Source organism: Schistocerca nitens, chromosome 5 (genome assembly GCF_023898315.1).
Source record: "Schistocerca nitens isolate TAMUIC-IGC-003100 chromosome 5, iqSchNite1.1, whole genome shotgun sequence".
NCBI classification, from domain to species: domain Eukaryota; kingdom Metazoa; phylum Arthropoda; class Insecta; order Orthoptera; family Acrididae; genus Schistocerca; species Schistocerca nitens.
In genome coordinates this window covers 106,446,928-106,474,119 of record NC_064618.1, presented here as the reverse complement: position 1 = coordinate 106,474,119, position 27,192 = coordinate 106,446,928, and the positions used below count along the sequence as shown (strand labels likewise).

The window sequence follows — 27,192 nt, the reverse complement described above, 5'->3', positions numbered from 1 at the left end:
AGAAGACTAGTGTCGTACAAGAGCCACCAGACACAAACGAATCTCTTCTTTGTGCCTTCGTCACGGTACCCCTCTGCGCGTACTCTAGAATCGTTGGCTGTGTTCAGATGTTTCTACAGTATGAGTCTGATGCAACTGCCTCGAGCTAGGACATGGTTGCTAAAACATGTCACAATTGCTTAAGGCACTCTCTGCCTGCGCTTCATCAGCCAAGGTACATGGAGACTATTGAGGAATACAGCTTTCTCTATTGACATTGGTAATTTTATTTCCCAGTGAAACATTCGAGTCGAGGGCGCCGTCAAGATTGTCCTTTCCATCATCAGAACTGGGATCAGCTGAGTGCGACCAGAGGTGGCAGGTGACACAGCAAGGGCTATGTGTATGTCTGATGCAGCAGCATTGGAGCTACGGCTTTTAGCACCGACTAGCATGGATACAGATACTGTAACCTTACTAGCAGCCTCACGCCCAAAGTGCTTCTTTCTTCTTGCATGACTGGAGAAGGCCCGCTTTCCTACACTGCTGAGGAACAAGTTTGCTGCACAAAGCATGCACTAAACACCGAAATTTTCAGACGTGTGCTCTGCGATTCACCAAAATCTGGATCTTAAGTCCAACGAGGATTGGCTGAACAATTCCATTTCCTCCAGTGAACCCTGAGTTTCACACACGATACCACCCTAACAATTTTATGATACATTTCCCAGCGTTCAAGAAAATGTAAGGCCACTAAGTATCTCTCGACTTCGACTACTTTTTTTTCCTACGAGTAACCTCCAGCCCATCTACGACACTACCTGATTGAGTACGAAGGAACGCAATAATATCTTACTGCGTGCATGTGTAATTGCAAATTGATTGTGACGACTAAGATGGACAGTGCTATCGGAAATGTTTGCCAGTGATGAGAGAAATGATGCGAACGGGCGAACCTAATGCTCAGCCCCTAGCCCCTACTCATACAGTCCCCACTCGCTCCTCAGCCACAAGCGTCACACCGTTACCGTTGCGGGCATTAGTTCAACGACAATTCACGCAACGACCAAAGCTTGGCCGGCCGCGGTCAGGGGTCCTACGCTGTATCTTTCCGCCATTTTGCCGATCGGTTCGGTACGCGAGCGCACCGAACGGTCTTGTTTTCGAAACAGAGCCCCAACATTATTCAGTACGCATTTCTAACGGTCCTAGGGAACCGAAGCGCTATTGTCAGTTCTCCTCGCGCCAACCAATCAAAAGCAATCTGCCTCAGATCCGCGAATGCGCAATGCAGCACCACAGCTGCACGAACTCGAAGAGGCTAGCAGCCGACATAGGCATGTCATTCTTCACTGAACCGAAAAGTGTGGTTAGAGTACGTAATACTGTTCAAATTTCGGTGACCACGGGCTTCCATGAATGCATGATAATGACATAATATTGACGGTGTTCTGGAAACTGTCGTAAATGTCACATTATGTTATTTTATTCTCATTCACATCGACGTCTTGTTTTGGGTTTTACGTTTCGGAATACGAGTTAGGAATGGAGTGCAGTACCACATTGTACAAATACATCTATAGAAACACCCGAAAAATTCGTTATTTTTTCTGTTTTCCGTCATTCCTTCGTTGCTTTAAAATTCATGGAGGTACGCTCCATCTATGCAACTAATTGAAGGCAGTTTGTTTATCGCCATACGCGTTTCGCTTCCTTTATTCGTGATGATGCTTCACAAATAAAGGAAGCGAAACGCGTATTGGAATAAACTGCCTTCAATTAGTTGCATAGACGGAACACATCTCCAAGGGCCCGAAAAATTGTTTAAGAGTGTGTCAAAGAATAAGAAGATGCATAGAATGTGGTTGTAGCTCGCTCCTAGGGATCCAAATGATGAAGTAGCCTACTTCCCTATATGATACATCAACGATATGGTTAATAAAAACAAAATTTAAGAAATCGTGTTTTTCGAGAACGTGTGGCGAGAGCAGCTATAGAAGTTCGTTGTAATTTATAACATGCATCTGAAGAATCAAAATGTTTCATATATGGTGGTATAGTCTGAAAATATTGTGGCGGGAACCTTTCATCTCTGTCTACTGTTGTTAACGATTCGATAGCAGATAAATACTTGTGACAATCTAAAGTATAAAATGTTCAAATGTGTGTGAAATCTTATCGCACTTAACTGCTAAGGTCATCAGTACCTAAGCTTACACACTACTTAACCTAAATTATCTTAAGGACAAACACACAAACCCATGCCCGACGAAGAACTCGAACCTCCGCCGGGATCAGCCGCACAGTCCATGACTGCAGCGTCCTGGACCGCTCGCCTAATCCCGCGCGGCCTACAGTATTAAAACGATTGCCGCTAGTCTCATTCGCAGTAAGGTTGTAGAGGTAGGTTGTAGAGAGTTTCAGGGAGAGTATTACGGAACGATTGACAAGAATGGAGGAAAGAAATACAGTAGAAGAAAAATGGGTAGCTTTGAGAGATGAAATAGTGAAGGCAGCAGAGGATCAAGTAGGTAAAAAGACGAGGGTTAATAGAAATCCTTGGGTAACAGAAGAGATATTGAATTTAATTTCTAAAAGGAGAAAATATAAAAATGCAATAAATGAAGCAGGCAGGAATACAAACGTCTGAAAAATGAGATCGACACGAAGTGCAAAATGGCTAAGCAGGGATGGCTAGAGGACAAATGTAAGGATGTAGAGACTTATCTTACTAGGGGTAAGATAGATACTGCCTACAGGAAAATTAAAGAGAACTTTGGAGAAAAGAGAACCACTTGCATGAATATCAAGAGCTCAGATGGAAACCCAGTTCTAAGCAAAGAAGGGAAAGCAGAAAGGTGGAAGGAGTACATAGAGGATCTATATAGGGGCGATGTTCTTGAGGACAATATTCTGGAAATGAAAGAGGAGGTAGATGAGATGAAATGGGAGATATGATACTGCGCGAAGGATTTGACAGAGTACTGAAAGACCTAAGTCGAAACAAGGCCCCGGGAGTAGACAACGTTCCATTAGAAATACTGATAGCCTTAGGAGAGCCAGCCCTGACAAAACTCTACCATCCGGTGGGCAAGCTGTATGAGACAGACGAAATAACCTCAGACTTCAAGAAGAATATAATAATTCCAATCCCAAAGAAATCAGGTGTTGACAGATGTGAAAATTACGGAACCATCAGTTAAATAAGCCACGGATGCAAAATACTAAAACGAATTCTTTACAGACGAATGGAAAAACTGGTAGAAGCCGACCTCGGGGAAGATCAGTTTGGATTCCGTAGAAATGTGGGAACACGTGAGGCAAAACTGATCCTAAGACTTGTCTTAGAAAACAGATTAAGGAAAGGCAAACCTACGTTTCTAGCATTTGTAGACTTAGAGAAAGCTTTTGACAATGTTGACCGCAATACTCTCTTTCAAATTCTAAGGGTGGCAGGGGTAAAATACAGGGAGCGAAAGGCTATTTACAATTTGTACAGAAACCAGATGGCAGTTATAAAGGTCGTGGGGCATGAAAGGAAAGCAGTGGTTGGGAAGGGAGTCAGACAGAGTTGTAGCCTCTCCCCGATGCTATTCAATCTGTATATTGAGCAAGCAGTAAAGGAAACAAGACAAAAATTCGGAGTAAGAATTAAAATCCATGGATAAGTAAAAAAAAACTGAGTGTCGCCGATGACATTGTAATTCTGTCAGAGACAGCAAAGAGCCTACAAGAGCAGCTTAACGAAATGGAAAGTGTCTTGAAGGGAGGATATAAGATGAACATCAACAAAAGCAAAACGAGGACAATGGAATGTAGTCGAATTAAATCGGGTGATGCTGCGCGACCGCTACGATCGCAGGTTCGAATCCTGCCTCGGGCATGCATGTGTGTGATGTCCTTAGGTCAGTTAGATTTAAGTATTTTTAAGTTCTAGGGGACTGATGACCTCAGATGTTAAGTCCCATAGTGCTCAGAGCCATTTGAACCATTTTCGAGTGATGCTGAGGGAATTAGATTAGGAAATGAGACATTTAAAGGTGTAAATGAATTTTGCTATTTGGGGAGCAAAGTAACTGATGATGGTCGAAGTAGAGAGGATATAAACTGTATACTGGCAATGGCAAAAAAAAGCGTTTCTGAAGAAGAAAAATCTGTTAACACTGATTACAGATTTAAGTGTCAGGAAGTCGTTTCTGAAAGTATTTGTATGAAGTGTAGCCATGTATGGAAGTGAAACGTGGACGATAAATAGTTTAGACAAGGAGACAATAGAAGCTTTCGAAATGTGGTGCTACAGAAGAATGCTGAAGATTAGATGGGTAGATCACATAACTAATGAGGAGGTATTGAATAGAATGGCGGAGAAGAGAAATTTGTGGCACAACTTGGCTAGAAGAAGGGATCGGTTGGTAGGACAGATTCTGAGGCATCAATTGATCACCAATTTAGTATTGGAGGGCAGCCTGGAGGGTAAAAATCGTAGAGGGAGAGCAAGAGATAAATACACTAAACAGATTCAGAAGGATGTAGGTTCCAGTAGGTACTGAGAGATGAAGAAGATTGCACAGAATAGAGCAGAATGGAGAGCTGCATCAAACCAGTCTCTGGACTGAAGACCACAACAAGAACACCTACAACAACACAAGTAATACCAAAAATAAATAAAAGAGTGACATTTCCTTCCATTCTTTTGAACACTACTGAAATTAGGAAAACACTCTTGGAGTATCTAGTTCTAAAGAGATGTGCAGACAGCGTACTGCAGTGCAGCTGAAAACATACGAAAATTGTGCACAGCACCGGCAGCTGGGACGAGGTAGCAACACAAAGCAACTTCTTCCTCTTCTTAATTGGTTGCTGAAATTGCTTATTCCTGCCTCCAGCATATAAGTAAGTCCTCTACCGAGACCTCTACTGGCATGTGCATATACGGCGGGGGCGCAGTTGGCCGCAACGAGAGAGGGGACATCGTGTCACTGGCGCAAGATTGTGTTATCTGCGCGGCACAGCTGTCGACGGTGGCCAGATGGCTATCGTGTAGCTGTTGCCTGGCCAGCTGCGGACGAGAGCTGTGTAGTTGACTGGGATGGAGTTGGTCAGGCAGTTCCTACTGTGACAACTGAACGAGGCGGCGCAGTGGTTAGCACATTGGAATCGAATGCGGCAAGACGACGGTTCAAACACGCGTCTGGCCATCCTGATTTAGGTCTTGTGCGATTTGCCTGAATCGCTTCGGGTATATTCCGGGACGCTCTCTTTGTAAAGGCACGGCCGATGGCCTTCCCCATCCTTGACACAATCCGAGCTTGCTCTCCGCCTCTAATGAAGTTTTGCATCATAGGGCTGTGGCCTATGCGAAGACAAGTAAGGAGACCTCGTCCCGTCGATGTGCCTGGGAGGCAGTGCGCCACAACCGCTTTGTAGGCTTCACTAGACGGAGCTTGTTGTCCGTCACTTTCAGCCACTAATCCTCTCATCCATGCAAGGCTCTGGGGCTCAACAGCGAGGCTATAGCATGCAGAGGTATGGCACACTAAAATAACAGAGGATAGCGACACGCCTCCTGGACTGCTAGATCCGCCCTTTCGTTCTCTGCGATACCGATGTACACTGGTACCTTGCAGAAAGACACGCCCTTCCCCACACGTTGTTGCAGGAGGGCGTCCTGGATATTCTGGAGTGTTTTATATGCTGGGTACAAACGTTGTATAGACTGAAGGGCATTCAGAGAAACAAAACAGATAAGGAATTTAGCAATTTAAGAATCACTCATCTGCTCCAATGCCTGCAAGACGGCATTTAATTCTACGTCGAAGACAATAAAGTCTTAAGGCAGTGGGACCTTGAAGAAACAGTCTGGGAAAACTACAGAACAATCAACGGAGTCCCCCTGTTATGACCAATCCGTTAAGACAGCTACAAATTTGTGATACTCATTTAAAATGTCAGAAAATAACGTAACGAAAGCAGAAGCACGAGTGCAATCTCTCCTGTACTGCAACGAAGCTAAAATTACTGTGGGCCTCTGCAATAACCCATGGGCAGGCATTTAAAACCATGGATTTGGGGTTGTACATGCTCCACGCCAAGTGACCCCAGCACACGCTACACGCGACTCCCAAATGGCATTGCTGCTCGCAGATAATTGGAGAAAAGACGTTCCAGAAATGGACGAGCAACAGTCTGGTAGGCGGGTGAAGTCGAAGCTGCAAGTAACTTACATGTCTGACATACCATGAAGAACTGCCGCCGCATGTTGTGTGGTGGTTCATCAGCCTCAGCACAGAGACTGGGTACAGGGCTCGTCAAGGCTTGGCTGACCTGTACACTGTGCTGCCATAGTCTAGCTGTGAATGCACAAAAGGACTATAAAACTGGAGCGGACATGCCATGTCCGCTCTTCATGACCTGTGCCTAGGGCACTTTATGATATTCAGCGCCTTCTGTGCTCTAACTTTCCGATCCCTCAGGTGTGGTAACCATGATAATTTGGAGTCAAAATTGAGGCCTGGAAACCTCACTGATCTTTAAAATGTAGAATGATGTCCGTTTGCAAGTCAGGTAAATTAAAAATACAACGAGAACGAACAAAATGACGACAAACACAGTTATCTGCAGAAAACTGAATTCCTTTCATTGCATCCCACTACTCTAACCTCCACCCGATTAAGTTTCAACTGACGAGTCGCTGTTACAACACTGGACGAGGACCAGAAAACTGCAAAATCATCCACTAATAAGGAGCACTGTACAGGACTCCTTCCCGTGGATGTGATATTGTTTTTCGCTATGATACAGAGTTAACATTTTAAAAATTACCCCAAGGAAAACAATTCTCCTGCTTAAACTGATCTGACAGCACGTCACCAACTCAGGATGTAGATGAGCGCTTAGAGGGAAAAGATCATATGTAAATGGGGAGGTTGCCACGAAAACCCCACAGATGGAGCTGCACGAGAATATTGTGTCTCCAAGTAGTGTCACGCTTTTCTGATATCGGAGAATATATGGAGACAGCGATGCTTATGTAGGAAAGCCTGTTGCCTAGCTGCCTCTGGTAGGGTCAGATTATCCACTGGAGTCCAAAATCCCCGGAATCCTGATTTCTAACAACCAGACCAGGCGACAGTTAACCATGCGCTCCAGGGTCTTTCCTACAGAACTCGTTAAGGTAACGCTCCAGTAACTAGCGAGGCATGTGCGGTCCTTTCCTGGTTTGAGGAATCACAATTACCTCTCTCCATTAGTTAGGGAAGCTGCATGTCTGCCACATAAGATTAAAACACTTGAGGAGAATTTCCTTCGACGCTGATGGCAAATGTCGAAGCATGCAGTACCAGATCGGTGCAGTGTCACGAGTCTCAGCCAGTGCCGATTACAGCTTCCAAATGCAGAAATGGGAGTTGTACGTCTCCAGACTGCTGGGTCTGATGTCCAACAGCAGTCTCACGGTAGCGGCGAAGAGCTGGATCCTGGCTGGTTCAAATGGTTCAAATGGCTCTGAGCACTATGGGACTTAACATCTTAGGTCATCAGTCCCCTAGAACTTAGAACTAGTTACACCTAACTAACCTAAGGACATCACACACACATCCATGCCCGAGACAGGATTCGAACCTGCGACCGTAGCAGTCGCGCGGTTCGATCCTGGCTGGAATCAGCAGTTGTCGCTGCAAAATGCTCTGCCATCATCTGAGCAATGTCTCCGGGTCTTGTCTGAAGACATCCCCATTTCAGCATTAATGCTACTCATAAACCACTACGCTTACCGGAAATCCTCTGGATGGCTTGTCATACGTTTTTAGAACAAGTGGAATGGTTGATGGAGTCCAGGAAAGCTTGCCATGACCTTTCCCAGTTCTCTTTAGTTACACATCGAGCCTTGACTTGCGCGACTCAAAAGGCTGAAACGTTGTCTGCTGTTGGATTGCATTTAAACCATAGAGGGGCCCCACACCTGTCCCAGATTATTTAAAGGCACTCATCAGTCCACCAAGGTACAGGTCGCCTCCTAAGATGACCTGCAAACTTCTGGATGGATAAGTCAGTGGCACGATGGATCACTCGCTTGATGTGGTCCACGCATTCATGGACGCCGTAGTGATGTTCAAACACAGCCCGCTGGCTGCACAGCATCCAGTTAGTCACGCTGACCATCCATTTCGCTGGCTTTTGTTCAAGCACTCCTCCATCCAGTACATGAATGCAGAGTGGGAAGTGGTGACTGGAATGTAGGTCGTCAGGTCCTTCCACTGAACAGTGTCTGCGAGGTCAATGGCTGAGAATAACACAGTAACAGCACCGAAATGAGTGTAAGTATCTGTGTTGAAGATGCAGGGCTCGTGAGACGTCACGAGCCTCTTCAAGTAGATGTCAAACCCCGGAAGTCTCCCAGTAGGAGAAATGGTCGGTGGAGTGGTCCATAAAATCTGTGTGAGCCTCAAAGTCTGTTGCATCTTGTGGAGGAAGATACAGTGAACAAAGAGTGATCCTCCGACACACATTAATTTCAGCAGCAACTGCTTGCTGGTCAGTAAGCCAGGGGGAGAGCACAGGAGTGGTGTGTGCTATTGAGAAACACAGTTACCCCTCCCTTGGCCCTTTCCCCAGTCAGATCATCTTTACAATAGACTGTACAGCCTTGTTTCCTGCTAACACAAGCATAGGGATCGTTTCTGTGCTAACAGTTCAATTTCCTCCACACATATCCTGAATATATTAATGCTCCACTGGAGGATAAGAGCTATCTATCGCGGGGGTAGCAGTTTCATCCTGACTTTCCGCCAGAGAGGGGAGTCCAGAACGATGGAGACTCAATCTTGTGGCTAGATGATTGCCCCAGTCTGACATTAAGGTCCATCTGCTCTGAAGAAGATTCAAGAAACATGTCAGACAGGATGACGTCGACATCGTTGGACTGTGTAATTCCTGTCTCAGTGGGCACTCTTTGCCTCGGATTTAGATTTTTTTGTCTAAGGTGATTTTGGAGCCACAACTTCAGAAGTGATAGTGGCAGGCAGCACAAGGTGGTGGACAAGACGTGATCTTCGGAGTGGCAAGAAGCCCCACAACGTCAGTATCCACAGTCTTTTCTGAAGTTCTAGGAGGAGTAGCTGGCTTCTAAGCAACTGCATCAGCCCAAGTGCAGTTCTGTTACCGCGCGCCGCAGAATTTGAATCCCCGCCAGATATCATGGACGTCGAAGACATTTAGAGGTCTCTGCACCATCGCGCCGTTAAGCTGTTGCGGTGAGCGCGTCCTGGCCAACATCTAGTGTGAGGGCGCCACAGTGGAACACGTGGTTCCAGCGGCCAATAGCGGCGCTCCCGATGGAGTATTTAAGAACCTGACTCTCGCTCAGCCAGGGAGTCTAATCGTTTCGTGAGTCTCAACACATCGCCTCGACAACAGACAGCGTGTTTATCTTTCTTTGTTTTCATTGCTAGTAGACGTCTTGGATTCGTTTAGTTGACTCTGTCACTCCGTTGCTTCTTGCGTGTTGTCGTCATAAGGTCTCTCTCTCCATCGTCCGTCGTTGTTTCGCGTCCGTCCTTTCCGTTCGTTTCTTTGTTCGCGGGTCGCTCTCCGTTTGGTCCCGCCGCGCTTTCTCGGTTACAACAGTAGTGACAAATGCAGGTACTAGTGCAGAACTAACAACCTTCGTTCGTGTAACGGCATTCGATTTCTGGACTGGCTGTGAATATGGACAGCTGCATGGCCTTGTATAAATTTTTGGCTTCACCATACAAGGATGCGCTTCGTCACATTGATCTTCTCGATTTTCCGTTCTCCGAGTTGAACACTGCAGTTCGTACTCAAGACAAGGAGATGCTCAGAGCAATTGACGCACTTTGGAGGAGAGGAACAACCACCTCAGTTGGGGATGACTTCGCCACATTTTCCAAAAGTGGCTTCTCCTTTACAACCAAAAGTAATGTGCCCAAACAGTGCATTGGGTTTAGGAAATAAGGCCGTATGCTTAAGTGTAGGAAATCTGCTTTGACATGCTCTGGAAGTTTGGTGTTGTTAAAAGTAAGGGTAAAAGATTCTTTTGACAAGATCGCCATCCATCGTTTTCATAATGTTTTGCACCTCAAAATGTCTTCCTGGGGCCACTTAGCTTTCAGTTCTTCTCAGGAAATGTCGACTAGATCTCTGAAGTCACAACACCTTTGCTATAGCTAAAGCTGTCGTGCATTTGAGTTTCTACTGTTTACTACCCGAGGTACTGAGCTTCCTGAAGGGTCTTTACTCGTTGGGAACTAAAGTTTGAAGCAACACGGTCCGAGTGCGCAAGCGTTTAGCAGATTTTAAGGTTCTAACAATGCCCTCAAAACCTTTCAGTACGTAAAATGGAGAAACTTTATCGAAACTACCCTCTTTTAACTATAAACACGTACTGAGAAACACCATGCTTTCTTTTACCATTGGCTGAGTCACAAGGTCTGGCTAAGCGGGCTATCTTGTTAAACTGAGAGTTGATACCTTCCAGCAGCCTACACTTTCCGCCGGGAGGAGGAAGGGAAAATTTCGAAGGATCTACTTCGGTCCCACGAGTAGCTAGAGAAATAAAGAGTCCACCTAGACAGAGCCCCACATGCATAAGTAAGCCTCATACAACTGAGCTGCAGCAGGTTCCCCAGAGATTCCCCACTAATGACTGTTCCACCTCAACAGCTATTCATCTCATCAATGCCCAGGACACCATGAGACTGCTGGGTTTTTATCGAGGATTTTTACCGTACTCGCGATCCAGACGATCAAGCCAAGATCCCAGTTCCTTGTGACACACAACGTATCGCTGCTGCGCTGCGAGGTGGTCGCCGAAGCATGTCCAGAGACTACAGAGACAGAGGAATAGCGACGCTTACCAGTCCCCATGTCAGGAACCCACACCTACGCCGTACCCAGCAATGGAATAGTAAGCCCTTGAGGGGGACTGGATGTTCTCCCCCAGTCTCATGCACAAGCAAACTCAATCACACAAAGCCTGAAGCTTCTGAAACAGTTGTTGCTTTGAAACGATCGAGAAGTGAAATTAGGTGAATGTTGTTTGATTGTTTTGTTTCATGGCGCAAAAACAACTGGGGTCATACGCATCTAAGTCAAAACTATAGAACACGAAGACAGACAGGAGCTAAAAAACGATTATGCGTCAATCCCAATTGACAGAAGGGTAGACATCTATAAACAGAGACGCAGAGAGAGGGTTGCAAAAGACACCATACAGAAACGGAGGTCCAAACTAAAAATTCAGTGGCCTTCGCTATATTGCTTTGGCAGATAAAAAGTAAAACGCGGTCTACAGCCAACGCATCATTTGCTAAAATGGCCGATAACTCTATCGCGAAATTCCATGTGACGGTCATGCAACTGAAGGTCATAGAGCGAGGCTGGAGTAGTGTCCTTAGGAAGCCAATGAAGGCCAATGTTAACAGGGGCCGCTGCACAAAACCAAGGTAGTGAAAGGTTCACACCCACCGGGAAACTTGCAGATAGTGTGAAGTTAAGCTGCCGAAGAATGTGCCGAAAGCAGAGTCCAGGAGGTAACAGAGGGACGTGTCTGATACTGGCGATCAAAGGAATCATCAAAGAAGAGGGGTAGGATGGGTGGTGACGCACGACAGAATAACGGCATGCATACTTGCTGAGGAGAAAAGTCACGGCAGTAGGACAGTGGTAGTTCAGCAGCTTCAGCATACAGTCTCTCAACCGAGTTAGTGTAAAAAGTGCCTGTGAGCAAACGGATGCGTGATTGTGGATGGTGTTGAAACGGCGTCAGATGTACAGACGTGCAGACGCATAAACAAAGCACCCATAGTCGAGTTTCAAACGGACAAGGCACCGGTACAAACAGAGGAGGGCGGTTCGATCTGCATCCCAGGAAACAACAGTGAGGACACATAGGACATTGAGGGACTGCATACGGTGGGCTACCAGGTTAACACACATGGGAGGACCAAGAGTGTTTCCTATCGAACATGAGCCCCGGCAATTGCGTAGTTTCAACAACTAGAAAGTCAACAGGCCAAAGATGTAAAGAAGGTGGGAGAAACCATTTGTGCCGCCTAAATTCATACAGACGGTTTTGTTGGTGGAAAAACGAAAACCTTTATCGATGCTCCAGTAGTAAAGACGATCGAGGCATCGCTGATGACGCCACTCAGTGAGAAAGGTCCGTGCAACAGATGGCGAAATCATCAACAAAAAGGGAGCCGGAGATGCCCAGCCTAAGACAGGCCATTATAGGATTAATGGGGACAGCAAAGACGACAACGCTCAGGATGGAAGCCTGACGCACTGCGGTTTCCTCGATAAGGGTTTCTGATAAGGAAGAATCTACACGCACCTTGAAAACTCGGTCTTCTAAAAATTTCTGAAGGAAACAGGGCAGGCGGCCATAGTAGCCCTACGTGTATAGTGTATGGAGGATACCAGTTCTCCAGCAGGTGTCGTAGGCCATCTCCAAATAGAAAAACATGGCCACAGACTGGGATTTCCGCAGAAAACCATTCATGACATGGGTGGACAAAGCAACGAGATGGTCAAATGCAGAACGTCGCATTATAAATCTACAATGTGCAGACGTTAGTAAATTGAGAGATTCGAGCCACGGTACGAGCTGTGCATGAATCGTACGTTCCATCACCTTACAAACACAACCGGTGAGAGAGATGGGGCGGTAGCTAGAAGGAAGGTGTTTGCCCTTACCTGGTTTAGGTATGGGTATGACGGTAGCTTCATGCCAAGGTCCAGGAAATGTTCCCTCTGCCCAGATGCGGTTGTACATATTAAGCAGAAAAGTGCTTTCCCCCAAGAGAAAGGTGCTGCAACATCTGAATGTGGACAGTGTCTGGTCCTGGGGCGGAGGATCAGGATTAACTGAGAGACAGAGCATGATCGACCTTCCTTATGAAAACGGTGGCATTGTACCATTCACGATTCTGAGAAGAGAAGGGTATCACTGGAGCCTCCTCCGCTCATTTCCTATGGAGGAAGGCAGGGTGATACTGGGAAGAGCTAGAAAGTTCCGCAAAATGTCGGCCCAAGGTGTTGGAGATAGCAATAGGGTCCATGATGACATCATCTGCTACTGTCAGGCCGGAAATTGCCGAATGGATCTTGGTCCCAGGGAGTCGTCGGAGGTTGGCCCACACGACAGAGGAAGGGGTGGAACTGTTAAAAGACATAGTGAATGAAATCCAGCTATCTTTTTTGCTATCCCGAAGAACTCGTCGACACTTTGCACACATCTGTTTATAATGAATGCAGTTTACCATCTTAGGACGATGATTAAAAACGTGGAGAGCACGTATCTGCACGCAAATGGCGTCGTGGCATGCCTGAGTCCACCAAGGGACTGGGACACAGCGTGGTAAAGAGGAAGTGGAGGAATGGAACTTTCTGCAGCAGTACGGATAATGTTCGTGAAATATTCCACCTGGTCATCACAGCTGGGGAAACGTTCGTCGAAGGTTGCCAGGGAGGAGTAAAGCCTCCAGTCAGCCTTCCACTGGAGTAGAGTCATGATGAGAAAGAAACTAAGGGGTGTCACCTCGACGGCTGTAGCCTGTGAGGAGTCGCTGCTACAGGGCACAGAAGCAGGAGGATCCTACTCCATGAGGTCCACAGAAGCATCAGCTTGCTTGTGATGTCGGTCTGTGGAGCCAAACGCAGAAAAATGGTTCACTGTTCACACTGGCAACACGGAGGCAGACCAGGCTAAGGTATCACATGGCAACACCATCGAAAAGGATCTTCGACGCAGTAAAGGACAAGACCTTTTGCCTTTGTTGGACTTCTCTGATCCTTTCCGATTAGCAGAGGAAGACTCATGTGTGGCTGCAGGGATGTAGGATGTTTCCACGGGAATACTCCTCCTTCGCCCCTTGAGGCCAGAGTTTGATGGCTTGTTGCATAACTGGACGGGGGATGGCGATGCTACCTTGACACGGGGCGATTTCACAACCTCACAGCTGAATTTGAGGTCGCTTATCTGCGTGGCCATGTCCTTTATGGAGCGAGAGGTAACAAGAATAGAGCTATAAGTGCTAGACGAGAGAACATAGGGGCCGGTCGGTGTGGCCGAGCGGTTCTAGGCGCTTCAGTCTGGAACCGCGCGACCGCTACGGTCGCAAGTTTTAATCCTGCCTCGGGTATGGATGTATGTGATGTTCTTAGGTTAGTTAGGTTTAAGTAGTTCTAAGTTCTAGGGGACTGATGACCTCAGATGTTAAGTCCCATAGTGCTCAGAGCCATTTGAATCATTTTAGAACAAAGCGTTTGCAACTAGCCACACGACAGAGGATCTCCTGGACAGCCCTCTCATCAAGAAACACGGGGCAATCCCAAGAGGAGGCGGCATGGCTGCCATTGCAGTTCGTACAGCAGGGAGAAGGAGCCGGACAGTCGCCCTTGTGCATCCCTACCACAGGCTACACATTTGGCTGGGTGTCGAGAAGACGTTCTAGCATGTTCGAAACGATGACATTGGTAGCAGCGCATCAGTTCGGTATGTACGGTCGGATTGTGATCATTTCAGAGCCTGGTTTGACCGTGGATGGAAGCACCACTCTATCAAAGGTGAGAAAAAAGAGTGGAAGGGGGCACTAAGGAGGAATCTACCTTTTTTATCACCTTATGGACGGCAATGACACACTGATCAGAGATAAGACTGGATTTCAACCTCGGTCAGACCGTTGAACAGCCCTGAGTAAATAACACCACGGGAAGAATTCAGAGTTCTATGGGCCTCGACACAAACAGGATAGCCGTGGAGAAGTGAGGCGGCAAGCAGTTTTTGTTCTTGAGCATCAGAAGTAGTCTCCAAAAGTGAAGAGCCAGTACGTAAACGAGAGCACGATTTCACTGAGCCGGCAATGGCATCACAACCTTTCTGAATAATAAATGGATTTACCGTTGCAAAGAACTGACTGTCTTCAATACATGAAACCACAAGGAACTGTGGTGCAGCTGGAAGGATCTTTGTATCATTGTTCTCATTCTGTTTACGTTTCACAGACGTTGATTGTGAATATGATTGGCTCACTGAGAGGAAATCCCCCATGATTGCCAGTGTCTCCGATGGCGCGCTCCTTCCACTTGGGGGCCCCTTCACAAGGGGGCGCACCCATCATAGATGATTGTTCACACCTAAGGTCACACCTCCTAAACACCTGACAGAGGGATCAATCGGCTATTCGGGAAGGTAGCAGCTCGGGAAATCACCTCTCCCGACACCTGGCCTGTACCAGGCGGGTATACGTGCGAAGCCTACCTGTCACCTGGGGTTGAGAATTACGCGTTACCCAGTCACCTGTGACGCGTCAGACGAGCGGGCCGGCCGTCAGGAGCGCACACTGAGGAAGAAGAAAAACAGGAACCTAAAACGCCGGAGTGGAGGAACGAGAGAAGAAGGGAAAGAAAGAAAGGAAAAGGGAACGACAAACAGTGGTGAGACTGTTCTTATGTCAGCGACAGACAATGCGGAACATTCCCAATAACACCTTAGACATGTTCCCAAAGGGAGGGGAAAAAGAATAGCAAGGGGACAGACATGCAGGACGGAAGGAAGAGGATGATGCAAAGGATGGGGCCCCGTGGTAGCCAAGCACGAACCCGCGAAAGAGTGCGAGCCCCCTGTGGGCTGTAATATGCAGTTAACAAACGTACAACATGATCTCCCAGAGAAATAAATCCGAGACACAATTACTCTCTAATTTGTTGAAGGCAAATCAGGCGCGAAGAGTAAAGTTGGAATTAGAATTATCAGCAGCAAACACTTTGACTGAATCGAATAAGACTGTTTCCAAATGAGACATACAGCATATACCATCAACATTTGCGCTGTTGTGCAGATATTTTGAGTGGAATAGAAATCCCTTAGATAAGATGAGTAAGTAATCAAATGAAATACAATTACTCTCTAACTAGCTATCAGAAACCAAGGTCACTTATGCAAGCAGTATATTGCTCCCTCCTACGTATATCTCGCGAAGAGACCATGAAGATTACGTCAGAGAGATTAGAGCCCACACAGAGGCATACCGACAATCTTTCTTTCCACGAACAATACGAGTCTGGAATAGAAGGGACAACCGATAGAGGTACTCAATGTACCCTCCGACACACACCGTCAGGTGGCTTGCGGAGTGTAGATGTAGATGTAGAAAATAGTCAGAACCCGCATCTGAACAACCTCTGAAATTTTATAGGTGCAGTTCAGCCTGTATGGCGTACACTCACTCATACAGTAACCCGCTGTACAACACAGCCCTCAAGAACTGGAGGGAGCTCTGTTACCATTGGCATGCTGACTTTTAAACCAACCTCCACTTCCCATCACCCATCCTCTCAATGATGGTTCATTCTGTGCCCCAACTGCGACTTCTTTACATGTAATGGAGCTTTAGTCTACGATATGGAGGGTATCGTAGGGAAATGTCTTCTATCGATTTTCTTTGAACTTCTGTGACTACTTGACTGTACAGGGTTCTTCGTTGTTTCTGACATTACAAAATGCGGAATAAAGTAAAGAGCAAACGGGAGTGAGGAAGCAATTTGATTCATGTCACGTCCTGAACAAGGAAGGCCGATGTGGCAGTTTAAGACAGCAAGAAACGCGAACCCATGCATTCCGGTAACATGGAGGGAAAAGAGATGTCTCTAATTACACGCACAGAATCGAAATAGAGTTCATCAGTAGAGTTCCTCATTCAAGCGCAGCCGATATCGATAAGACGAACGGAATCTCGGCAGAAGGCTCTTTGAGGCTCTGTTTCCAGTAATGGGCCTGTGGCTCGCAGGACATCAGTGGTTGGGCAGATTGTGCACTGGTTATCTGGCCGCTGGCTCTACGCTGACGGCACCTACAGTTTGATTTGGATAATTTGTGACTGAAATTTCAGCGAGTCAGGTGCTAGGGGTAAGCCGCCAGTTAGGTATATCCGTAGTAGTAGTTAGATATGCCCTGAAAGATGCAGCGGAGGAGAAAAGCAGCAGGGTTGTACAGATGATGCAGAATATTGGATGATGTCGGTACACGCAAATGAAAACATTATTGAAAGATCGGAAAGTATGGGATCGGACCAGTAAAAAGGCTGACTTAAGTGTATTGTGGATTTCACAAAAATCTTAGCTTTTGTCCAAATACTGATGTTTCATACGTACTTAACAAGAAACCTGTCCGATATTTTATCATCAGGTTGGTTGCAAAAATTGTATCTGGACAGTGGTTTTGAGACAGTCTGGCAGCAACACATGGCGCACAGTGAACGAATTTCGGCACACAAACAACTTAGGCAAATAATTTTTCTAACAACTCAAAAGGCGTTCGTCAGTAATGATATTTTTGTTAGGATGTTAAAACTTAATCTTCCTTCCTCTGAACACTTCTTACGCAATTCCGCCAGAAAGAGTTTAATGGATGGAGGTAAAAACCAGGAATATTCACTGCCAAGCACATGAACCACATTTATCTAGCCATAAATCCCTCAATTTTGAATCGAGATTACATTGGACTGAAGCTGTAAGACGCGCTGCCGTGCCATCAGTATGGAAACCTAATTTATTCACGAACGTTGTTAGCGGTCTTGCCTCGTGGAATACACCGGATTTCTGCAGATCACCGCAGTTAAGCAAACTAGGGTATGGGATGAACTTGGATGGATAACCGTCTGGCAACGCCCTATGATAATATCAGTTTTCCCCCTGCATTTATGGCTAAGGAGTGGAGGAACGGTGGTGTAAAATTCCCGACCACCAGACTTTGTGGCAATGTCCTGCTTAGATTTGAAACCTCTCTGGCAGTGTCTCATGGTGTGAGGGCATGTGACACCGTTGACGGTCATCTGTGCGTTGGAGGGAAACACTAAGCTCGACAGCTCATTCGAGACGAGTAGGCTACGTGCCAGCACCGGATTTCACCCTGTCCGTTCTCTCATTGTCATCATCACGCAAAACTCATGATACCACACCACACACCCCCACACAGCCCCCCCCCCCCACACACACACAAATATATTAAACACACAACATGCCCTTTGGGGTCTCACAGCCAGCACACCATACGACTTCACTTGTGTGTTTTTTTTCCACACGAATACTCAGCAACACATTTTTCAATAGCAATACTTTTCGCAAAAACATCCAAGTACCAGTGATCCGAAGGATGTGGTGGAACAATGAACAACCCAATCAAATCACCGTCGACGACATAAGCCCTATTACTGGCACCAAAGTTGTGCTGACATCTACAGCAACGCGTAGCGTGGATATCTGTGTCATATCACTCGAGGAAAGTACGTAAGTAAAGTGGATTCGTGATTTCCTGTCAGGAAGGTTACAGTTCGTAGTAACAGACAGCAAATCATCGACCAAAACTGAAGTGATATCAGGTGTTCTCCAGGGAAGCGTCCTGGGACCTCTGCTGTTCCTGATCTATATAAATGACCTGGGTGACAATCTGAGCAGTTCTCTTAGGTTGTTCGCAGATGATGCTGTAATTTACCGTGTAGTAAGGTCATCCGAAGACCAGTATCAGTTGCAAAGCGATTTAGAAAAGATTGCTGTATGGTGTGGCAGGTGGCAGTTGACGCTAAATAACGTAAAGTGTGAGGTGATCCACATGAGTTCCAAGAGAAATCCGTTGGAATTCGATTACTCGATAAATAGTACAATTCTGAAGGCTGTCAATTCAACTAAGTACCTGGGTGTAAAAATTACGAACAACTTCAGCTGGAAAGACCACATAGACAATATTGTGGGGAAGGCGAGCCAAAGGTTGCGTTTCATTGGCAGGACACGTAGAAGATGCAACAAGTCCACTCGAGAGACAGCTTACACTACACTCGTTCGTCCTCTGTTAGAATATTGCTGCGCGGTGTGGCATCCTTACCAGGTGGGATTGACGGAGGACATCGAAAGGGTGCAAAAAAGGGCAGCTCGTTTTGTATTATCACGTAATAGTGGAGAGAGTGGGGCAGATATGATACGCGAGTTAGGATGGAAGTCATTAAAGCAAAGACGTTTTTCGTCGCGGCGAAATCTATTTACGAAATTTCAGTCACCAACTTTCTCTTCCGAATACGAAAATATTTTGTTGAGCCCAACCTACATAGGTAGGAATGATCATCAAAATAAAATAACAGAAATCAGAGCTCGAACAGAAAGGTTTAGGTGTTCGTTTTTCCCGCGCGCTGTTCGGGAGTGGAATGGTAGGGAAATAGTACGATTGTGGTTCGATGAACCCTCTGCCAAGCACTTAAAAGTGAATTGCAGAATAATCATGTAGATGTAGATGTACGGTAAATCAATATCAGTTAAAGATAAAAAGTGTGAATCAGTTTTGATTTTAACGCAAGACTGATACCAAACTTCTCGGGACATACGTTTCTGCATAAATAATTAACTACGAAGCAATTCTATAACATGTAGAAGACTGTAGTATGAACCGTGAAATACACTGTATAAGTAAGTGGAAGAACTGTGCTATGCGGTGGTACTCACTGTAGGTCTTGAGCTGCTCCAGCTGCGATGCCGTCGGAGCCCTCGTGGAGGCGGTGGCTGGTGGAGGGATCCTGGACGTGGGGATGGTCACCAGCCGAGGCCGCTTCGGCGGGGGAACCAGCCGCGGCGCTGCAGCCACCAGCGTCGCCGTCGAGTAGTAGCTGGGACAACGCAAGGCAACGCTCCGTCACTGCTCTGCTAGTCCAGCCTCCCCCCCCCCCCTCTCTCTCTCTCTCTCTCTCTCTCTCTCTCACAGACACACACACACTATCCCCCTTCAAATTACTATCTAACAAGAGACAATACCTTTATCTTCTCGTTTTCGGCAAGCACTCCGAACGTGCACATACAATCACCACTAACCAGCTCTAATGAATTCCCCTATAAATCACTGGCTGGATCGAGTGCTAAATTTCTCACAAGGCATTGCATCAACAACATCCTAAGACCAAAGCAGTTCTTGTTTATGGAATGACCACTCGACTCCATCGCGTTGTGAAACATATAAAAGACTGCTGCAATAAGAGCAAGTTGAGGGGGGCATTGTTACTAGACATCAAGAGGGCTTTCCACCATCTCTGGCATAAAAAACTCAGTAGTGTGGCTGGCACAATACAAGGACAGTATGTTTTGTCGCTAGATTTCCTTACTCCTCCTGTAACGCCATGCACTGTTGCCAAGTTTGCCCCCTTCTTACAGGCATGTAGCCCAGTTTGTCTATGTATAAAATGGTAGGAAATTCAAAATAGCCCACGGTAGATTCCTAAGATTCACGTTTTAGCATTGTCCTGTTGGGGTGACATTAAAAAATTAAAAATTGATTGATTAACTGAGAGAGTATGGGACCAAACGGCGAGGTCATCAGTCCCGTGATTCCAAAGTGGGTTACATAAGAGAGAGGGTCTGCTAAAAGTGGACGGATTCAGTCAGAGGAGTCAAATCATAAAAGAATGAACATTAAACACACACAGTAAAGACATAAAAGGTGAGACCAAATCTAAAAACTGGAAAAAAAAGGAGGGCAGTCATGGGGTCACGGATTGTGAAGACTGCAAAAAGAGTCCCAACCAAAACCAACCCGCCCCTGCTCCATGACTGAGAACCTTATATCTGGAAATAAAAACCACTTTCACGGAGGAAACCAAGGACCAGGTCAACCATTTGTGGATCGTCTGCTAATATAAAATTTAAGGAAGCAGGAAGACTATACTTAACACGAAGGGGCGTAAGAATGGGACATGCAACCAATATGTGAGATATCGTCAGTCTGGCGCCGCAACCACATTGTGGGGGTGGGTCGTTACGAAGGAGAGGAAACTATGGGTGAGCCGGGTATGGCCAAGGTGTAAACGGCATAAAACAGTGGACTCCTTCCGAGAGGGGCAGAAAGCCAAACTGCAGTTGTTGTTGTTGTCCTGAGACTGGTTTGATGCAGCTCTCCATGCTACTCTATCCTGTGTAAGCCTCTTCATTTCCCAGTACCTACTGCAGCCTACATCCTTCTGAATCTGCTTAGTGTATTCATCTCTTGGTCTCCCTCTACGATTTTTACCCTCCATGCTGCCCTCCAGTACTAAATTGGTGACCGCTTGATGCCTCAGAACACATCCTACCAACCGATCCCTTCTTCTAGTCAAGTTGTGCCACAAACTCCTCTTCTCCCCAATTCTATTCAATAGAGCTCCACATGGCATTCCACTGTTGGGCAAATTGAGATTTGATGTAGATCCGCGTATCTGCAGCTGGAACCGAGAAAGGAAATGGGCGGTAGGTATCTGCTTCTCTAACCAAACGGTCAGCCAATTCATTCCCTGGGATTTCCACATGACTTGGGACCCAGGGAAAGACGACTGAACAGGCAGCACACTCAAGGGAAGAGAGAAGGAAGGAAATGTGTGTGAAATCTTCTGGGACTTAACTGCTAAGGTCATCAGTTCCTAAGCTTACACACTACTTAACCTACATTATCCTAAGGACAAACACACCCATGCCCGAGTGAGGACTCGAACTTCCACCGGGACCAGCCGCACAGTCCATGACTGCAGCGCCTTAGACCGCTCGGCTAATCCCGTGCGGCGCAGAGAGAACGTCATGGATGGCAGAGACCAAGGTGTGGCGAGAGTAGTATCGCTCGATAGCCTACAGGCTGCTCATGGAGTCGAAACAATTTAAAACACTATGGAGGGAGGCCTGAGAATGGGCTAGGAGCTCTGCTGTAAATGCACTACATGATACTAGCAACAAATGGTGCTCAAAGCCGCTAGGAGACGTAAAAGTGTATCTCACCTTATAAGTAGTCTTCGAACCATCAGCGTAATAGATGGTGGCACCCTGGAACTCTGCAAGGAAGGCACATACAAGACGCTGGTAAACCATAGGAACAACACAGACCTTAAGACCCTGGAAGAGATCGGTCCTAATCCGTGGTCTAGGCACCGTCCAAGGGGGCGGGGTGGGGGGAGGAGTTATGGGAGGAAAGACAAGGGGTGCAGTCCAGTGAGTGCAGATGGAGATCCCAACAGAGGGTAATGAGACGCAGGCCGAATGGCAATCCCACCCATGGGCGGGTGATAGGAGGGAGACATGCCTCATTGGCGAAGAGCACAGGGTACACAGGATGGCCACGGAATTGGCGAATGGCGACTGTGTACGAAACAAGGAGATGGCTCTGTCGGATGTGTAGAGGGGGAATCCCCGCTTCTGTGAGGAGACTATCAACAGGACTAGTGCGAAAGGTGCCGATAGCCAGACTCGTCCCACAATGATGGACAGGGTCAAGGAGTTTCAAAGTGGAAGGAGCTGCTGAGCCATAAACCTGATTACCATAATCGAGTCTGCACAAGATCACAGCACGGTAAGGATGGAGAAGAGTGGAACAGTCTGCACCCCAGATGTGTGGACCAGGAGGTGGAGAGCATTAAGCTTCCTCATGCGTGTAGTCTTTAGGTGGCGAATGTGGGGCAGCCACGTCAGCTTGTTATCAAAAATAAGACCCAAGAAACGGGACTGTGCTACAACATCAAGGAGCTAGTTGCCTAAATAAAGTTCTGGATCAGGGTGAACTGTGGGTTGACGACAAAAATGCAGAACCCACGTTTTGGAGGGGAAAATCTGGAAGCCACCGGCGGTGGCCCACGCAGAGGCCCTTCAGATGGCGCCTTGGAGCTGGCGCTCAGCAGACAACACCAAGTGGGAGCTGCACCAGACGCAAAAATCGTCAACATACAGCGCTGGGGTAACCACCGGCCCAACAGAGGTCACAAGCACATTTATGGCAATGAGGAAGAGTGTGACACTTAGCATAGAACCCTGTGGGATACCATTCTCCTGATTCTGAGGGGTGCTGAGTGAAGTGCCAACTTAAACCCGGAAGAGCCGGTAAGACAAAAACTCATGGATAAAAATCTGAAGGGGACCACAGAAACTGCAGTCATTGAGGGTAACTAAAATGTGATGACGCCAAGCAACGTCATACACCTTATGTAGGTCCGTGAGGACCAATGGATCAGTGCACAGAGGAGCTACGAGGTTCAGACCCTGGACAGTTGACTGTTGCTGGTGCCCAGAACGCTACGGAGCTTTGACGGTACCTGCGATGAAGAGTCATACATCCCCAGGCAGCAAACATAGCGCTCCCAGCATTCTTTTTTACTCTGCTTGATAAGGTAAAGAGCCTTAGCTCAGAGACACTAAAAAGTGAGGAGGCTGGTCTGGGTGGGGTGTCACTTTAATCGCCAGAGCGCCCGTCGGCGGTCCTGGACAGCGACTGCGATGCCCTTGGTCCACCACGATACTGGCCACTGACGAGGGGGCCTTGTGGATAGGGGGACAGCAGTGCCAGCAGCACGAAGAAAAGCAGCAGAGATGCCTTGTAAGACTACATCAATGGAATTCGAGAGGGAGATGTCAAAGCGGACAGCAGACATGTATAAATGCCAATTGGCCCTGCAGAATGCCCAACATAGGGGCCTGTCTGCCTGGCGGCAGCAGATGAACGAAAGTGTCACTGGAAAGTGGTCACTGGGAGGTCATTATGGGATGTCCAATGAAAGGAAGCCACAAGAGCAGGGTAGGAGATCGTGAGATTGATAGCAGAGAAGGTGCCATGAGCAGCACTGAAGTGGGTAGGAGAACTATCGTTGAGGAGACAAAAATCGAAGTCCATGACAAGTTGGTCGATTAGGATACCCTGACCCGTTGAAGTGACACTCCCCCACAGTGGATGGTGGGCACTGAAATCCCCAAGGAGAAGAAACAGGGGCAGTAGTTGCTGGATTAAGGCAGATAGTGCAACATAAGCAAGTGGCCGACCTGGAGGGAGGTAGACATTGTAAAGGGTGATAGCCAGAGTCGTTTGCACTCTAAACACTATCACTTCCAAGGTGGTATGTACAGGGATCCAATCACTAAGGACATCGGAGTTAACCAAAGTGCAGACTCCACCAGATGCTCTCCCAGGGCCAGCGCAGTTCCGACAGAAAGTTGGGGAGTGGTCATCACTGAAATGAGTTTCTTGGAGAACAAAGAGGAGGAAGCCGTTGCATTTCCAGTATGTGACGATAGTATCCATTGAAGTTCCACTGGATGATGGTGTGACGTGAGTCCAAGGTAGACATGAATGAGCCAAGGAGGAGGCCAGGTCACTTTGTCTGTATTTGTCACCAACAAGGATGGGGTGACATCCATAAATGTCATACTCAGGTTGTGAGAGGGGAGTAGCCACCTCCAGGACCACTGGGGGCGCCTTGTTGTGGGATTTATGTTTCTTCTTCTTCTCTTTGGGGTTGAGGAGGGCAGCATACAGGGGAAGTACAGGCGTCTGCTAGATCGGCGACTGAAAGACAGTGGGCGACCTTGGGGCGCACAGATGGTGCACCTTGTGACCGACTGGAGGTAGGAGTCTTCTGGCCTGAGAGACGCCAGGGAGATGGTTCCTGAGAGGGAGACCAATAACCGGCAGATGCTGAAAAAGGGGGCACTTCTGCGGCTGGGGAGGGGGAGCGACTCCCTGATGGGAGGTCGTGGGAGCTGCAGGGTAGGTGAAAAGGAGAGTGGGGCAGTACTGGGGTAAGGACGATTTAGGAGGAGGAGTAGGAGGAGGAAAGGAAGTAACAGAGGCAAAAGGCGAAGATACTGACACCAGATGGAGTCTCTAATACTTTTGGTGAGCCTCAGCTTAAGAGAGGCGATCCAGGGACTTGTATTCTTGTACCTCCTTTTCTCTCTTGTAAGGCGAGCAATCCGACGAGCGAAGGATGTGGGGGTCAGAACAGTTGACACACACAGGCGGCGGAACACAAGGGCTTCATGTACTGGGTGGGCACAGTTACCACTGTACTGCGGAAAGACATATGCCCAAAACGCAAGCACTGAAAGCACCACATAGGTGGAAGGATGTACGGCTTCACATCACATCTGTAGTACATAACCCTGTCTTCTCTTGGAGGGTATCCCCCTCGAAAGCCAGAATGAAGGCGCAAGTATTGGTTCGGTTGTCTTTGTGACCCTTCTGCACACGTCGAACAAAATGAACGCCATGCTGCTCCAGATTAGCCCGGAGTTCCTCATCAGTTTGCAGGATGAGGTCCCTATGAAAAATGACGCCCTGGACCATATTCAGAGATTGGTGAGAAGTGATACACACTGGGACGTTGCCAAGACGATTACGGGCAGAAGAGCTGCGGATTGGGTGGCAGAAGAAGTTTTGATCAACAGGGAGCCTGACTGCATCTTACTAATAGACACCACCAAACTTGTCCTCGATATTTTCCATGACAAACAGTGGCTTTGTGGCAGTGAAAGTGTCTCCATCCATCCTAGTACAGATGAGGAAATGGGGAAAGGGTTTCAGCCCAAGATGGTGAGCCTTGCCCTCCTGCCATGCGGTAGCTAGGCAAGGGAAGGCTGCCAGGTCATACGTGGCAGCATTTAAGGATCCTTCACCATTCGAAGAGACGGCCACGTGAGAACGGCCAGATTTTTGCAGCTTGATACGCTTCAAGCGCCAAGCATCCGACCTGATACCACCCACTCCGAGCAGGGGTTCTCCCCATGGGCGTCACCCAGCCACAGCAAGGCCCGTCTGGCATAGCAGCCATTGCTGGGAGTTCTGATGCTCCAGGAAGACAAGTAACAACTCCTTGGCAAGCATGGGGAGAAAACAGCTCAGGTATCAGTAGTGTGGTCCCTGTGTTGTCAGGCGCTCAGCCATATGGGTACATAACAGCCCACCACAACGACTGGCTACATGCGTTGGTGACCTAGCAGAGTGGAAGGAGGGACGCTCCAGTGGGGCAAGGAGGGGGGTAGAGGAATCCACACCGTAGGATGGCTCACATAAAAAACAGAAAATTTTGGAGGTCAAACCTCAAGTAGGGACCGAAACGGATGAAAAAACAGGCAAAAGGAACAAAACTGCGACCAATACAGGAAACCAGGGGAATAGCCGGGTCGACATAAATCAGAACACCGAGAGAGGGGAAGGAGGTGGCAACGGGGAAGGAGCGGAGATAGCGAGGGAGCAGGGCGAAGGAAATGCAGCTAGGGAATGAACAAGGAACTGCAATAGCTCGGAGCCCCGTGTGTGCCACTCACTAACTCACGGAACAACCGTGAACCTCCGGGAGGGTGTGGGGGGGGGGGGGGGCGACCTGAGGATACGAGAACAGTATCTGTGATGTCAGTATCCAAGACAGATGTTCCCAAAATACGAAAACAGTCTCTATAATGTCCAAATCCTTCAGACTAAACTGCAACATTTATTTACTGAGGCACAAGGCAGGAAAACTATTTGTACATGAATGACACTTTCTCACGAATTGTGCAGAAATAGTTGCACTATTCAGCAGGTTTCATTTTAAAAAAGTTTCCGGCGAATCTGAAAAAAGATGCTGTGTGATAAGCCTGAATTATTCAAATCCACACTCCTATTATGTACAGCAGTTCCTTCCATTAGTTCAAAAATTTTGTCTGTAACAGGTTATCTGTATACTCATTCGTAAATTTTTACATTGTTTTATAATTTGTTAATTATTCTGTATATAAATTTTCTAAGTGGCGTTCTGTAAAGTATGTAATAACTTGTGGCATCACCAAGTAGCTCTGGCTCATATGGTCCTACAGAAGCCGATAAATAAGTGTACAAAAAATGAACGGAACAAAGAAAAAATATACAATTCATTAAGTACATAAGGTATATGGATGACCAAAATGGGCAACCTCAAGAGGATCTGGTGCTACCTGAAGTACATCTTAGTCAGGAACTGAGATAGAAATAGCAGTAGAGCAAGCTTTTCATGGTTGTGCTTCTGGGCAGTCGAAGTTTATACTGACGACTGGCACTCACTAGTTTGGAAATTACAACCTGGATCTTCCAATACCAAGGAACCCCATGTAGTTCACATCTCTTGGTTGACAGAGCAGACAGTTTCAGATGATTGAGGCCTATAACGATAGTTTAAAGCTTGCACTCTCAACATTTCCATTCTTGCTTTGAATGGCGTCAGCTGCAAGATGTGGCAGCTTTTCATAAAACTCCTCCTGGGCGACTGATACATTATCATGCAGTGGGTGATTAGGCCTTCTCTATAGGTTTGTATATTCCACACTGGCAGTAATATCACGAGTGATAGTAACAATATCACGCCATGTTGAATTTCTAGTCACTGAGAGAATTTGATACAAAATGTAAAATTCAGCTTTTCT

At 47.1% G+C, this 27,192-nt stretch overlaps 1 protein-coding gene across 1 annotated transcript in view; it reads right to left on the bottom strand.

Moving 5' to 3' along the window:
• Positions 1-27,192, bottom strand: part of LOC126259596 (RNA-binding protein Raly-like) — a 418,128-nt gene that overhangs the window by 59,630 nt on the left and 331,306 nt on the right. The window contains exon 6 of the mRNA XM_049956505.1: positions 19,489-19,649. Coding sequence (XP_049812462.1) covers positions 19,489-19,649 — 161 coding nt within the window. The remainder of the gene's footprint in view (positions 1-19,488; positions 19,650-27,192) is intronic.